At 40.2% G+C, this 16,799-nt stretch overlaps 1 protein-coding gene across 1 annotated transcript in view; it reads right to left on the reverse strand.

Annotated features, from left to right (window-relative positions):
* LOC117323158 (nesprin-1-like) overlaps positions 1-16,799 on the reverse strand; it is a 180,777-nt gene that overhangs the window by 149,521 nt on the left and 14,457 nt on the right. The window contains 24 exon segments of the mRNA XM_033878197.1: positions 165-482; positions 817-1,143; positions 1,592-1,756; positions 1,951-2,097; positions 2,276-2,389; positions 2,391-2,600; positions 2,904-3,068; positions 3,374-3,514; positions 4,528-4,854; positions 5,499-5,663; positions 5,969-6,121; positions 6,241-6,397; positions 6,585-6,754; positions 7,039-7,359; positions 7,890-8,207; positions 8,499-8,672; positions 9,991-10,152; positions 10,290-10,610; positions 10,809-11,450; positions 11,881-12,201; positions 12,351-12,662; positions 12,867-13,193; positions 13,363-13,683; positions 13,866-14,006. Coding sequence (XP_033734088.1) covers positions 165-482; positions 817-1,143; positions 1,592-1,756; positions 1,951-2,097; positions 2,276-2,389; positions 2,391-2,600; positions 2,904-3,068; positions 3,374-3,514; positions 4,528-4,854; positions 5,499-5,663; positions 5,969-6,121; positions 6,241-6,397; positions 6,585-6,754; positions 7,039-7,359; positions 7,890-8,207; positions 8,499-8,672; positions 9,991-10,152; positions 10,290-10,610; positions 10,809-11,450; positions 11,881-12,201; positions 12,351-12,662; positions 12,867-13,193; positions 13,363-13,683; positions 13,866-14,006 — 5,919 coding nt within the window.

Consider the following 16,799-nt stretch of genomic DNA (forward strand, 5'->3'; position numbering starts at 1 on the left):
CAACAATAAAATGGCATCAAAAGGAAATGTATAAGAAATACATATCAGGGTATAAAATGTAGCATTAAAGAAAACATTACCAGTAAGACAGGAATAAATTATCTTATTTTCTCTTCACAGAAGAGACAGTCTCTGTACTAGAATATTTAAACATCCTCACATACCTTGAGCCTGTCCAGTTTATGCTGGATAGACATTTTGTCACCGGAGGTGTCTGAGCAGGCCTCGACTTTCTCCCGGGAGGAGTTGAGCCAGTCCTGACAGTCCTGGTAAGTATCCTGGTACATCTGGTGGTCCTTAACCCCTCCCTCCAGCTCCTCAAGGTGCTCCTTCGACTCCCCACATAGCTTGCCATACTTGCTGTGCAGCTCATCCACAAACTTGCCCACCTTCGTCACCGGAGACGAATGAGAGAGCTTCGTGGCCTTCTCCGACAGATTATCCATCACGTGTTGGCGCGACATGATATCTTGGTGAAGCACCTGTTAAGTAAAAGTTGTAAGATAAGTTTTCTATCATAGAACATCTTTCATCTGATATTGATTATCAATGCAGGAACAGACTATTCTTTTAACATTATCAAAGTCAGATAAAAATTCAAAGGACATATAGAAACCCTCACAGCAGAAAGTACTCTAGATTAAACAAACTCGGGGTGCTTTTGCACAGTTTAAGATATAATGAATGATACTGCACAAAAGATTATTTTAGAGAAGGTAGGATATTTTATAAGGTTATATACCCTGTAGTTCTGTAGCTGTACGATATTTTATACGTACCCTGTAGTTCTGTAGCTGTACGATATTTTATACGTACCCTGTGGTTCTGAAGCTGTGCCCTTTTGTCTGGCAGTGTGGCTCGTAGGTCAGTATCCTCCCTCAACTGTATCTCCGTATCCAGTAACCATTTCTGGAACTGTTCAAAGTTCTCGTCATACGAGGACCACTGTAGAAGACAGGTGTCCAGTTTACGCTGTGTATCGGAGAGCGTGTCACAGACCTGTTCCCATTGGTCGCGGAGTCCTCGTAACTCCTGGCGAATTACGTCCCTTCCCTCTGAGGCAGTACTTGGGTACAGCTTCTCACCACATTCTACAGTGTAGTGGATCTTGGCTGCTCCCTGTTCCTTCTCTACCATGAGTTCCTACAGAGGACAAGTAAACTCATTAGCATAATGGTAATTCAAACTGATTCAATCTTAAATTCTAACATCATAAATATACCAGACTTTAATGGCTTTTTTCTCATTTTAATTCTGAAACCTCTTAGATCTTCACAGATATCATTTATAGGTTGAAATTATACCAGTAATAGTTTCTCCTATCTCCAAATATAATTTCTTTTTAGGCAGCCCACTATTCCAACCATATCTAAGTGGTCTTTTTTTATATTGACCAAAATATCAAAGCTATTAACTATTATTACCATAATGCAATGGAAAAAAATTGACAATTTTCTTCAAGACCAAAAGGATGTCACTTTCAACTGATTCAAAGAATGGTGATGCGTCACTTTTTCAGTTAAATCTACTACATAGAAATTTACGACCTCTCCATAAAAAGTCGTAGAGTATGATAAAACTATTTCCATACCTGTAGTTTGGCCAGTCTGTCCTCCACATCATGTTTATCACCAGCCAGGTCTGCACAAACTTGCAGACGCTTATGTAGCGTGTCGACCCACTCGGAGCACTCAGCGAAGTTCTCTTGGTACGCTTCGTGTTCCCGGGCATGTTCCTGCTGTCGGCCGATCATATCCTATATAACACAACGTTTAAGTGATATAAAGACAGATTTCTTTTCACTTGCTTTTACCTCTAATTCCATGTAGTCAATATTTCAATAATCTCAGTATGTTTACTTGTCAGAGTAACACTGAAAGCTCAGAGCAAAGAAAAAGATCAACAGAGTAAAAGTCAAGGTCAACAGAACGAAGGTCAAGGTGAACATACCCTGATGTTGGTCTTTGCGTTTTGGTATCTTGTCCCAAGCTGAGTACTGAAGTTGACCAGACGTGTGTCTGACCCTTGTACTTGGGACGCCATGTTGGATAGTTCATCAAACTGCGGCTGCTTTGACTGTACATCTGCTTGCAATGTCTAGAATAGAAAACATTTTAGGTTATATCAAAGACGAATAGAATAAATTCATGAGCTTCGCATTATACTTTCTTTATTACCGACAAAAAAAGTAAAATTAAATATTCTTAAATAGTTAATTGCAAAAAGTGCTGAAATTTTAAATACTGTAAAGCTTGGTTTCTATATTTAAACTTACCTTGAACTTTTCCACCTGAGCGTGTTTCTCCTTGAGTGATGGCTTGAGGTCGTGGTCCTTGATCTGAACCTCGACATCGCGGAGCCACCTGTTGAGGGACTCACACGAGCTATCAGTAACTCTGCATGGCCTGGAGGGCGTGAGTTAGGCTCTGCTGAGTGTCACCCAGACGGGACACCACACCTTCCCAGTCGCTGGTTAAAGCCTCTAGCTCCGCCTGAATCGTTGCCTGACCCGGTTTTCCTGTCTGGGGCATCGACTTTTCACCCTGCATGTGTGTGGCCTTGACCTTTTTCTCACCATCACGGAGAGAGGTCATCAGATCCTGTGACAAAAAATTCATATTTCTTCATCTTTCAACAATCAATACAATTTTTTTTTATTTGTTTACATTTCTTTGTAATCAAATGTTAACATGATTATGTAATACAATTATTTATAAGTTTGATTGACAAGTTTCTCACAGTTAACATAGAAACGAGGAGACACCAATTTTGTCAATGGAAGACATATATAAAGGTGATAAATTTGAAGATTTCAGACACTTTTAAAGAATCTACCATGTATTTATCAAAATAAATTTTGAATGTCTCACACTTGACCACATGTTAAGCATTGTTATACTGACCTGCACTCTGTCCAGTCTGTTCTGTAGGGCCTGCCGGTCACCAGTGGTCTCTGAGCACACGGCCAGTTTGTCTTTAATCATGGCCATAGTGTCACGACACTGCTGGTAGCTGTCCTGGTAAAGCTGGTGTTGGTCAACAAAGCCCTCTGCAGTCTTCACCTGGGCCTACAATGTACATTAAGTAAAAGTAAGAAATTTATACTAAAGTAGACAGATACATGCAAAATAATGTCTGTTTTTTTTTTTTTTTTGTTTGTTTGCATTCACAATGAGATTGTCAATAATAACTTACTTCCATAATTAAATTGTATTTGATGTTTGAAAATTTCATATCTATTTAAGTTCAAGTGTATAAATGGCAGACAATATTGATAACCTCATTACTGGACAGAATACAGCTTTGTGACTGAAGATTATTCCTCTAAACAAAAAACATTACGTAATCCTTTTAATTAGATTTTCCTTTGTACCTGAGCACTACCACATAGAGTGCGATAGCGATTGTGGAGTTGGTTCAGCTTGCTCTTGGCCTGTGTTGATGAGAGTGCTGTCCCCTTGTCACTAATGCTGTCGATCATCGTCTGATGTGACATGATGTCTTGGCAACGGGTCTATGAGGAGGGTTCAAAAGGTCAAACAAAATTACTTCCAAGCTACAAACTACTAAAATGTATATAAAAAGATTTTATTTTACCTGTCTGTATATTGTTTAGACAATCTATTTCCTGTTACCCGATATGTGAAATACTAGAAATGAAACAAATAATAAAATTTACGGAAAAATATAGTGGGTACACCACAGTTAGTCCTTTAATTATTTCCTCTACAATTTCGAAACTGACCTTTTACCTTCATAGATGCTTTTATTTAAAAAGGGTGACCTTTGACCTTTGACCACATTACTCTACTATTGTGTAAAAATATAACATTTACATCACTTTGGAAGATGGTTTCTACAAAAAATCAGTTGATGGCCAGCCGATGGACTCTGTACCATATACATATACAGGCATTTTATGTCAGGTAAGCTAATCAAGCTACACAGTTTCAGGGTTAGTTTTCATTACTTTCGTTTTAAATTACATTAGATCATGCATTGACCAGCCGTGCACTACTTAAACCCATAAAGTCAGCTAGGCATAATTATGTATTAGATATGATATCCACAGCCCTTCAGTATACACTGTATAGCATTTTATGTTTTTACTGCAATGTTCATCAAAAAACTGCAACCAGCTATTTCACTAAGTTATGATAGTCAAAGCTTTTAACATGATGTCTACAAAATGTGTTATCAATCTACATACTGATACATGTATACCAGGGATACTGTGTTTATAATCATCATTGGTCAAAAACACACAAAAATAACAACCAATCACAGACTATAAAGACAGTATCCTCATGGCAGCAGTGTTTCTATGACAACTGTATGAAACCATGACAGCATTACATGATGATATCCAAGCCTTGGTTTGACATGCAAACAAACACAAAGTTAGTCAGTTAAAAAAGAAAAGCTTTTTTTTCATTCAAAAGTTTGAAAACCAAACCAATCCAAAAAGAAAAAGCTCCAGTAACTGCTGTTGGTGTTGTTAGCACGTCAAACAAGTCTTTAATATACCCGGTAATGCTGCAGCATGGCTTTCTTCTCCTGTAGAGAGTTACACAGGGCCTGGTCATCCTCGATTTGACCCTCCATGTCTGACACCCATCTGGACAGCTGGTCGTAGTTGTCATCAAATGTTGACCATTGCATGCGGCTACTCTCCAGTTGACGTTGAGTATCAATGAGACCATCGTTGAAGGATTCCCACATCTCGCGGAGTGACCGCAGCTCACGGCGAATTCCCTCGCGGCCATCGTTTGAAGTGTTAGGGTAGAGTTTTTCTCCAGACTCTAAAGCCGAGTTAAATTTTCCAAGTCCTTGTTCTTTGTTTTCTAACAGCTCCTGCAAACAACATATCGACCACATGCCATATTGTTTTCATTCCATACATCTCAACATTACTATGGACATTCAAGTTATCGCTAAAAGCTGATATTATCAGAGCATACAAGTCAAAGATTGTGCAGCTGAAATTAATATCAACAGGAACCCTAGAAATAGAACAAGTAACGCATGATACAATTCCAGAGAGAAGCGGTACATATCAAGCTTATCAGATTAACAGATACAAGTATAACGCTCATGCATATAATAGTAATGGTAGTAAGGAATTTCAAACCAGATAATTCTCATACAGACAGTGCAGTCAAACTTTGTCAGTTCTTGGCCTCTGGAACCATGCATATATTGAATATTGGTGGCTTCCATTTATATAGACCCACCTACATTAAGAGATAATCCCTAACTGGACATAATTGAGCTGTATGTAGGTAGTGGTGAAAACTTACAAAAATTTGTTTTAAAATCTGGAAAGTCCTGCATGATGTGTACTTATCTATTAGCTCTGATTTTCATTTCTGTAGTTTCCTCAGAAAGCATCGTACAAATTCTATTGAAGAATCCTCCTATTCTATACATTAATTAACAAATTATCTGTCCATTAATTATTAATTCTCCTAACAAAAGCTAATTTTTCATTGCTCTACCTCCACAGTTTCAATCTTGGCCTGTAGAGACTGAGGATCGTCGGCCAGATTCGAGCAATCCTCCATGTTTTCCTTGGCAGACTTTAGCCAGTCCACACAAGCTTTGTGTCGCTGTAGGTAGCTATTATGGTCGTCTACATTCTCCTCACACTTCTCAACTTGTTCCTGTAGAGGAAATTCAAACCAAACTTTAATGATATTGACAAATTAACTAGAGAGTGTAACAATATAAGTTTGACCTCAAAGTAACAGTGTTGTTCTGTAGTAATAGTTCCCTATTCAATATCTGTCAGCACAAAAAGAACCAGAAAAAATTTCTGCGAAATAAATAATCACATAACATAGGGGTGTAAATATAATGCTTCAACCCTTCATAATGACAGGCCTATCAGTTATACTACAGGTGTAAATATAATGCTTCAACCCTCCATAATGACAATCCTATTAGCTGTCAAGCCGTACTTAGTTACCTTGACAGAAGAGGACAGAGACTGGTATCTGGAGTAGAGCTGTCCAGCATATGATGCTGTACGTCCATCTCCGGTCGAGCGCGAGATATCCTGGGCGGAATCCTTTAACGCTTCAAACTGCGGACGATGAGACAGGACCTCCTGTTCCATTTCCTGTTATAGAAACACAATTGATGTATCATTAAAATCATATTTCTGTATTAACAATCATATTAATATTACATATAAATGACATATATCATTACACATTTTTCAGGGAGTTTCAAACTTACATTAAAGAGATCCAACTGGTCCATCTTGTTTTGTAAGTCCGGTTTAAGGCTAGCCTCGTTACGAACCTTCGCCTCTGTGGCCTTCAGCCACTGGGAGAGGCCTTCATACTTATTATCATACTGCAGCCATTGGTCAATGGAACTCTCCAGCTTATGTCTGCAAGGAAGGCAAATGTGGTGGTCAAAATCTGTTTTTAATAATCACAATCCTTTCATATATAAATACTTGGCATTGACTAACGTACACAATCTTTAAATATTACAATTAAATCATTTACTATCTATAAATTTACAAATTGACATTTTTTTGTGTCAAAATTCTTTTACAATCTGTAACCACATACTGTGTGCTGTCCATTTGTTTGACCAAGTCGTCCCAGTCTTTCTCTGCTGCTTTCTTCTGTCTATCCAGCTCTGCTTGTTTCTCCTTGGGAAGGACAGTCTTGACCATATCAATCTTAGAGGCTGCCAGAGCCTTTTTCTTCTCTCCTTCTTTGGCATTTAACATGAGTTCCTGGTAAATACAACCATTTTTGTTTATATGACCCAACATTTTCCTGGTAAATACAACCACTTTTGTTTATATGACCCAACATTACCAACACTTTAAAAATCAAAGGGCATGCGAGGTTATGAAAGTTATATGCGGTCACATATAATAACTTTCTCTTATCAACTTGATGGAAGTAGAAACTAGATGTTTTGTGTCCCTTCTTCAATGAACAATTGTTTCAGAAAATCCTATGAATCACTTAAAAACTTATTATTTTAGATAAATAAATCAAAACAAAATCTTACTTTAATAGTTCCAAGTTTGGCCTCCACACTGTAACGGTCCCCAGCAATGTCCCCACACCAAGTGACCTTCTCCTTGGCTGCGGTGAGCCAGCGTTGCTGCTGTAACTGGGCGTCCTGGCAGTGTTGTTCCAGTGAGCTCTCCAGTGTGTCCTCAATCTTGTCAGCACGATTACGAGAAGCTTCAAACTTTTTGGTGAGCACGACTGCATCTTTGGCGAGATTGCTTGTTTCTGCTGAAGGATATTTGGCCTGGAGGGCGTTTGATTTATCCTGTAGAGCTTTGATGGTTTTCCTGTGGCTGTCCATTTCAGCTTGTAATTCCTTCAAAGTAAAATTTACAAAGGTTTCTTGAGGAACAATTTCAATTTGAATATAAATTTCACAAAATCCTACCTTTTGAAAGATATTCAATATTCATTAATGAATCCCATTACAAGAGGCCCAGTTGACCTGAATCGTTTACATGGATATCGAAGCAATCAGACAAAATATTCTCATTTGAAGTAATTTTGTACATAATTCTACAGATTTGGGGCAAGATATTAGGACTTATCCTTGAAGCCTGACACATACCAATATCTTTTTTTATGCTAAGCACTAAGTTCCCAAGACATCTGCCAGGAGTCGTCATCTCTTCAAGTTGAACAAATGCATATTGATATTCTCGTTAAATTCCTTCTTATAACAAAATGTAAAATCCCCAGGGGTAAGGCCAAAACACAAAAGCCAACTCTGGCAGCATGGTAGTGTTAATTTCCTCATATCCAGCAATTTATGGTTTTTACACTCCCCTCGATTACATGTAGTACTGAAGTCACTCATGATATCATAACTTCCTACTAAAGGCTTACCCTGCATGTTTGCAGCCTCTTAACAAGATCTTCATCAGTTCCAGAAACATCGTCACATTTGGCGAGCTTGTCTTTGATTTTGTTTACAAATTTGACCTCCTTTTCCACCTCTTTCTCGAGAGTGCCTCGCTCATCAGAGAAGTTGGTCATGATACTCTCCAGCTTGTTAGCCATATTTGTGGCCTTCTCTATCTGGTCCTCGATGGCCTCTTGTTGGGCGACCAGCTCTGGGATCTCATGGTCTTTGTTTAGCTCAGTCAGGTCCTGAACCTTCTGCTGGAGCTCTGCAAAAACTTCTTGGAAATATGGAGCCTCCTCCTAAAATGCAAGCAAATTCCATGTTATTTTTTAGATTTGAATTACAAAATCCAAAGAATTTATACAACAAAAGATGTTATTAGAATAATTTTACCTATGATACTTTTGTCATGGAGTCCTCACTTATTTCAAAACCAGAATTTAGACTGGTATTGTTTTATTTGGTGACCAAACTATTCTTTTTCTCAATTGTTTTCATATTCTGGTAAACAATTTCATACTAGTGCATTTCAAATTCAATTCAATTGTGCTTCAATAGACGATGGTATATCTAATCCAAATATACATTACCTTGTATTTCATTAGACAAGATTCCACGCTGACAGCATCATCAAAATGTTTGAGACTGTCGTCGAGTTTGGTAACCATGGTGTTGACCCAGGACTCGACCTCTTCTTTGCCGGTCTGTACCTGTTCCCAGCACACCAGCTGTGCCTCCAGGTTCTCCTTGTGATTCTCAACATCCTGTACAAAGGTGGAGCTGGATTATTGTTTGGGTTACCAACCGTAGAGAGATTTAACACAGCCCCTCCCCCAAAGATGTACACACCAACCGTAGAGAGATTTAACACAGCCCCTCCCCCAAAGATGTACACACCAACCGTAGAGAGATTTAACACAGCCCCGCCCCCATAGATGTACACACCAACTGTAGAGAGATTTAACACAGCCCCGCCCACAAAGATGTACACACCAACTGTAGAGAGATTTAACACAGCCCCGCCCACAAAGATGTACACACCAACTGTAGAGAGTTTTAACACAGCCCCGCCCACAAAGATGTACACCCCAACCGTAGAGAGATTTAACACAGCCCCGCCCACAAAGATGTACACACCAACTGTAGAGAGTTTTAACACAGCCCCGCCCACAAAGATGTACACCCCAACCGTAGAGAGATTTAACACAGCCCCGCCCACAAAGATGTACACCCCAACCGTAGAGAGATTTAACACAGCCCCGCCCACAAAGATGTACACACCAACCGTAGAGAGATTTAACACAGCCCCGCCCACAAAGATGTACACCCCAACCGTAGAGAGATTTAACACAGCCCCGCCCACAAAGATGTACACACCAACTGTAGAGAGTTTTAACACAGCCCCGCCCACAAAGATGTACACCCCAACCGTAGAGAGATTTAACACAGCCCCGCCCACAAAGATGTACACCCCAACCGTAGAGAGATTTAACACAGCCCCGCCCACAAAGATGTACACCCCAACCGTAGAGAGATTTAACACAGCCCCGCCCACAAAGATGTACACACCAACCGTAGAGAGATTTAACACAGCCCCGCCCACAAAGATGTACACCCCAACCGTAGAGAGATTTAACACAGCCCCTCCCCCATAGATGTACACACCAATACCACTCTTTATCCAGTTTCCCCAATATTCAAATGTCTTAAGAATATTGATTTTTTCATCAGCAATATTTGAAAGAAAAAATCCTACACAAATTACAACTTTAACAATAAAACAGCCATTGAATATGTATTATATACATACAGAATATGATTTACTACATACAGAATATAATTTACTATACATACAGAATATGATTTACTATACATACAGAATATAATTTACTATACATACAGAATATGATTTACTATACAAACAGAATATGATTTACTATACATACAGAATATGATTTACTACATACAGAATATGATTTACTATACATACAGAATTTGATTCACTATACATACAGAATTTGATTTACTATACATACAGAATTTGATTTACTATACATACAGAATATGATTTATTATACATACAGAATTTGCAGTCTCCCAGGTATGGTTGATCTGGTCCATGTCCTGTTCTAGTACAGCCACATTGAAGTTTGGCACATTCTTCAGTTCCTCAAGCAGCTGTAGACCACGGTTGTTCATCTGGTCCAACTGGGACTGGTTAGCATGTAGTTCAAACTCCGCATTCTGGAAACAAGTAGAAACAGGACAGTTTGTTATACTTCAGCTTGTTTTTATCATCACATGCTTTCAAAACTTGACATCAACCATTAAACTTTGATTTTGTTTCAGATACTAGTGTAAAATGTCTACGTTAAGCTAACCTTGTGTTTGTCAAGTGACTTTTTAACTTCGGCCTGTGTGGCAAACATGATATCCTGTGATGTGACGGGTTCCACATCCTCCATTACACGCGCTACACCTTGTTTGGCATCATTGTACTGTTGCCAGAGGTTTGCTGCTCCGGAGAAGGTTTGATGTTTCTGGCCGAGTAAGGCTTGGATCTGGTCCCAGGCCGTGTTTACCTCGGACAGGTTCGCCTGAACAGGTGCCCCCTTACTGATGTCTGCCTGCATGATCTGTCGTCCGAGTTCACGCAGCTGTTCATACTCTGGGTTGTAAGTGAACAAGTCGTCCCTGGCATCCTAAAAGGAGATTAACCACATATCTTACAGTATTTACAATTAAGTTTGTGAGTTTTTTTACGTTATATACAATTGAGTTATGTCTTAATGTTTTTTAAAACTTTGCAATTAACTTAATTAAATGTTTTCGAAATAAGTTTTTAGAATTATTCTGATAACATTTCATTAATACCCAGTAAAAAAATTTCCTGACCATACCTCGATTTCTCGCACCAGGTCCTTGATGCTCTGGAGGCTGGAATTCTCCACAGTGGCTCCATCTATCTTCTGTGCGAGGGCGTGCAGTTTATCAACAAGTCCTTCCTTCTTGTCGGTGAATTCCTCCCACAGTTGTGTGAGTTCACCCAGGTGGTCCTCCTTCTGCTTGGCATTCGTCGACACATTTCCACACATACTCTCAATCGCCTGAACCTCTGTCCCGAAGTGTAGAGTCCTCTGTGTGGCGCGGTCTTTAATGGTCATCTGTGATGTGGCCATGAGATCGTCCAGTTTCTCGGCCTTCTGGGCCCAGGGTCCCATACTACGCCAGAGTCCTTCGACCTCCTTGTTGATCTTTGTCACCTCGTCCTCTGTGATATCAGGCGAGGCTAACTTGGCCTGTAGGACCTTGAGGCGATTCTGTGTATCCTTGTGGTCAGTGGCGTAACTTGCCCAGTTATCACAGAGTTCCTCACGGTTCTTAATTAAGTCCTCCACTTTGGTATAGCCAGCAATAAGATGATCGAACCTGTCACTCAGAATAGCAGCCTCATCCTCATTACAGCCTTTCATCAGATCCTTAAACTCCTGTGACAGACCGTTGAAGGTCGGTTCCTGGCCCACACATTCACCCTTCAGAGCCTGTACAGACAAAACAGGGAATTATGGGAAACTTCATTTTGTAGATTTCCTGACCTCCAAACAATATTTTACATGTCTACATTATACATATTATTCTCTGGGTAATTGGTAGTTATGCAACAAAGTTAAACAATATGAAAACTAAAACGTTGTTGATAAAGTCTCTCTATGTCCATCACAGTAGACAGATATAATTATCTGATGTTATACACATCTACATATGAAAGTGTATGAAATTTCGAACATTTCTTACTTAAGGTTCTGAAATCACAGATGAACCAACACTGTGATAGCCACAAAACATCTCTGATGCTGGGAACTAGTGATTTTTTTTTGCTTTAAATTGTAGTTTTAGGACAATTAGAATTTACAATGTCCATATACAAATTGTTTAAAGAAGCAGAACGTGGACAAAACTGACAACACACACCTTCAGTTTGGATTGCATCTCAGCAACCTCGTCTGAGTATATTTCATTTCCAGTGTCCAGTTTTCTCTGTGTCCTCTTCAGCCACTTCTCAAAGTCCTGTAGCTGACTGTAGAAGTCCTGTCTGTGACGTAAGGCAGCGTTCAGCATTGCCTGTCTCTCACTGGCGTCCTCAGAAATCTTCTCATAGGCAGACTTCACAGAATCGTGTTTTGATTTGAGAGACTTGACACCATCGGGCGTGGCATGCTGTTTCACCTGCTCAAACTGTCGTTGTAAAGCAGTCAGATGTGGCTGCTGGCCACGGATCTCTTCCTGTAGAGTCTGTTGGGAAAAGAAATAAAATTAATTTTAGCAAATTTTATGACACATCGATCTTTAATAAGAAATTTCTTTAATTTTTTTTTTTTTTGCGCCATCTTTGAGCTGATTATGAAATAACTTCTACATCTACCTTGTTAGAATTCTCTTACCTTACAAATGGCAAGTTCATGCTCAAGAACTTGAACATCTGTCGAAGTGATATTGGGTTCCTGTGCAAGACGTGTTTGTAATTTTTCGAGAACTTCATCAAAGTTGTTGACTTCATTGTCATAGGCTGTCCATGCACCATGCATCTTATCAACTTTATGGCTGCGCTGCTCTGACGCACTGATGATATCGTTCCAGCGTTTCTGGAGGGCCTCCATATCCTTGGCCATGTTGGGCTGATCCATGAGATAGCCAGCCTCTGTGTTCATCTTTTCAAATACTGGGAACTGCTCCTCACACTCACGTAGGAAAGACTATAAAAACAAATAAAACCAATATTGACAAAAAGAAATCACAAGAAAATTAATACATGATGTCTGAAAGCCAAATCTCATTTATTTTTCTTTGTTGAAATATCCTCCAAAAGCACTATAATGTGGCTTGGGTACAATTTCCATGACAACTAAACCAAGAGTACCAAGAAAAAGAGTTACATATATGTACTTGTATGTATTTACCTGATGTAGTTCATGAAGGTCGCGAGCCTCCTCCAGAGATGAACATTTGGGGAGTTCAGTGGCACAGTACTTCTCTGCCTTTACAATCCAAGGCATCAGACGCTGTGATAGGTTCTGGTGTGTCTGCCAGTGGGCTACGCTCCCGGTGAGTGCAGAGCTCCTGTCCTTGGCGCGTGAGCACAGACTCTCCCACTGACGGCGGATACTGGCTAGCTTGGTCCGCAGGGCAGCAGTCTCCCGGGACCGGAAGTTCTGAGACATGCCCTTAGCATCCTTCTCTAGTGTCTCCAAGGTGATGTGATTCTCATAAACTTCTGATGCGATCGCCTGTAGGCATAAACAATCAGTGTTAATCAGTATTATATTCAGCTGATAAAATATTACTTTCAATCACAAAGTATTTTTTATTTTGTCTTTAACTAACATTTAAGTACCTCTTTCACACAATTTTTTGCTTTAAAACATTCAAAAGCAAACATTCAATCATTAATCCTACCTTAGATTTGTTCAGCTGTTCCTCTGGTGCGTCAGATTTGTTTTCGTACACTTCGTTGAGCTTAGCCTCCTTTTCATTCAGCCAATCACAGAAGTGATTAAGACGTTTGTAGTATTCTGTCCACTTGGCGATTGTTGCCTCCAGGTCTGACAACTTAGCGTTCAGTCTCACGGAGACGTTCTCTAGCCGTTTGTCAATATCAGTTAATTCCCCTTTAAGTGGGCCTCGTCTCTCCCGACTGGCACTCTCACTCAGGGCAGCATTTAGTTTCTGCATCTCTGAGATGTTTCCTTTTAGCCTGCTCAGGGCATTTTTAAGTTCCTGTAATAAAGAGCCAATCATCTGAATTCTGTCAAATTAAACATTTTCAAGTGGTATAAAACAGACGAACATAATTTTAGGCAAACCTTCAAATAAACCATAATAAACTTTTGCAGCTACTTTTGTCCAAAGAACAATTACCTAATTCAGCTATTTTCAAACATTTAAAGCAGGCTACAAACCTTCTTGGAGTTGAGGTCTTTCTGAGCGAGTTCCTGTCCCGTGGTTGCGGGAGGCTTCTCTAGCTCGGCCTCTGCCTTCTTTAGGTACTGAATCATCTGTCCCTTCTGGTTTTCATACTGTTCCCAATCCCGGACTTTCTCCTGAATAACAACATGTGGATGATTGTTTAATTCGGCTTCATACAAGTCAATCAGGAGGTATTTATAAAGGTCAATGTCAATCAGGGGGTGTTTATAAAGGTCAAGGCTAATCAGGGGGTGTTTATAAAGGTCAAGGTCAATCAGGGGTGATTATACAACTCAGGTCAATCAGGTGTTTCATATGTTCAATGGGAAGTGGTTAAACAGATCAGATCAAGGTCAATTGGTTAGTGTTTATATAGCTCAAGGTCAACTAGGACGTGTTTATATAGGTCAAAGGTCAATCAGAAGTGTTTACCCAGGACAGTGGCAAACAAGTGTTTTGTTTACCTTTCACCATTAAAACCGATTTCTTACAGCATTAAATTGTCACCAGTATCCTTTCAAACTGCATTAAAACTAATCTCCCTCCCAGTTTGATAGACACAAAACATAGGAAACCCCCAAACAACAACCTACCTCCTCCTACAGCCCCCCAAACAACAACCTACCTCCTCCTACAGCCCCCAAAACAACAACCTACCTCCTCCTACAGCCCCCCCAAACAACAACCTACCTCCTCCTACAGCCCCCCCAAACAACAACCTACCTCCTCCTACAGCCCCCCAAACAACAACCTACCTCCTCCTACAGCCCCCAAAACAACAACTTACCTCCTCCTACAGCCCCCCAAAACAACAACATACCTCCTTTTACAGCCCCAAACAACAACCTACCTCCTCCTACAGCCCCCAAACAACAACCTACCTCCTTTTACAGCCCCAAAACAACAACATACCTCCTCCTACAGCCCCCAAACAACCTACCTCCTTTTACAGCCCCCAAACAACAACCTACCTCCTCCTACAGCCCCCAAACAACAACCTACCTCCCCCTACAGCCCCAAAAACAACAACCTACCTCCTTTTACAGCCCCCAAACAACAACCTACCTCCTTTTACAGCCCCAAAACAACAACCTACCTCCTCCTACAGCCCCAAAACAACAACCTACCTCCCCCTACAGCCCCAAAAACAACAACCCTACCTCCTCCTACAGCCCCCAAACAACAACCTACCTCCTTCTACAGCCCCCAAACAACAACATACCTCCTCCTACAGCCCCAAAACAACAACATACCTCCTCCTACAGCCCCAAAACAACAACCTACCTCCTCCTACAGCCCCAAAAACAACAACCTACCTCCTTTAAAGCTATCAAAACAACAACCTACCTCCTCCTACAGCCCCCAAAACAACAACCTACCTCCTCCTACAGCCCCCAAAACAACCACCTACCTCCTCCTACAGCCCCCAAAACAACAACCTACCTCCTTTTACAGCTATCAAAACAACAACCTACCTCCTCCTACAGCCCCAAAACAACAACCTACCTCCTCCTACAGCCCCCAAAACAACAACCTACCTCCTCCTACAGTCCTCAAAACAACAACCTACCTCCTCCTACAGCCCCCAAAACAACAACCTACCTCCTCCTACAGCCCCAAAACAACAACCTACCTCCTCCTACAGCCCCCAAAACAACAACCTACCTCCTTTTACAGCTATCAAAACAACAACCTACCTCCTTTTACAGCTATCAACTACAAAACAACAACCTACATGTACCTACCTTGTAATGATAACTTAACAGGTGGATCCATGTATCTGACAGGCCAATGTTAGATCACATTCTGTCAAGGTCATTGTTACTTTCCTTTTCCATACAAACAACCCTGACTGATATCCATGTTCACTGTAAACACTACTTTACACTTCCATCCGTTCACAGACTCTAGGAATATATCTTTCCATTCTGATCAGTGTTTTAGTAGAAATCTCCAGAATAATATATCTAGTATGTACTGAAGTATTTCTCTCCCTACTATTTTCACTGTCTACAGACAGATGAAGTAAAACAATATATGATACAATACACAACTTTGGATAGAAGACTACAGCCACTGTATCAGGCACCAGTGACCTGGACCTATCTCAGCATCAATATACTGATTATCATATATACATCTCCAGCCTGTTTATCTTCCAGCCAGTTCACAAATCCCATTGATTCTATATCAGTCTAGTTCATGATAAGTGAATACCATATGGATAAAAGTGTTAGAGACTGGTTAGCTTTATAACAAGAGATCCCAGAGGGATCTTGGCGCCCACCATTGAATGATCTTCATAGGTTCCATGTCAGATTGATCTTTTCTCTACTTTTCCCTTCATTTTACTAATCTGTGCAAATTGAGACATCCCTCCAGTACTTTTCAAACAAGGGAATCCTAGCTATATAAGAAATTTGAGATTTAACGATAATGGCTGTTTGTTTGCCAGGTTGTTTTCAGGACAGACTGGTCCAAAAATGCAATACAAGGGACCAAGGGGAACCTACTTATGAAATTTGAGAAAGATCCATTCAGTACTTTGAGAAATAGAGATAACAAACTTCAATTGTCAAAATCCAAGATGGCGGTCTGTCGGCCATATTGTTTTCCAATTGATCTCAAAATGCAATAAGCATAACGAGGCACCAAGGGGAACCTCCATATGAAATTTGAGAAAGATCCCTTCAGTACTTTCTCAGAAATAGCGATAACAAACTTCAATTGTCAAAATCCAAGATGGCTGCCTTTCGGCCATGTTGTTTTCAGATTGGTCTCAAAACGCAATATGCATAACTAGGCACCAAGGGAAACTTACATATGAAATTTCAGAAAGATCCCTTAAATACTTTCTCAGAAATAGCGATAACAAACTTCAATTGTCAAAATCCAAGATGGCTGCCTGTCGGCCATGTTGTTTTCAG

The sequence above is a fragment of the Pecten maximus genome, chromosome 3, assembly GCF_902652985.1.
Source record: "Pecten maximus chromosome 3, xPecMax1.1, whole genome shotgun sequence".
NCBI classification, from domain to species: domain Eukaryota; kingdom Metazoa; phylum Mollusca; class Bivalvia; order Pectinida; family Pectinidae; genus Pecten; species Pecten maximus.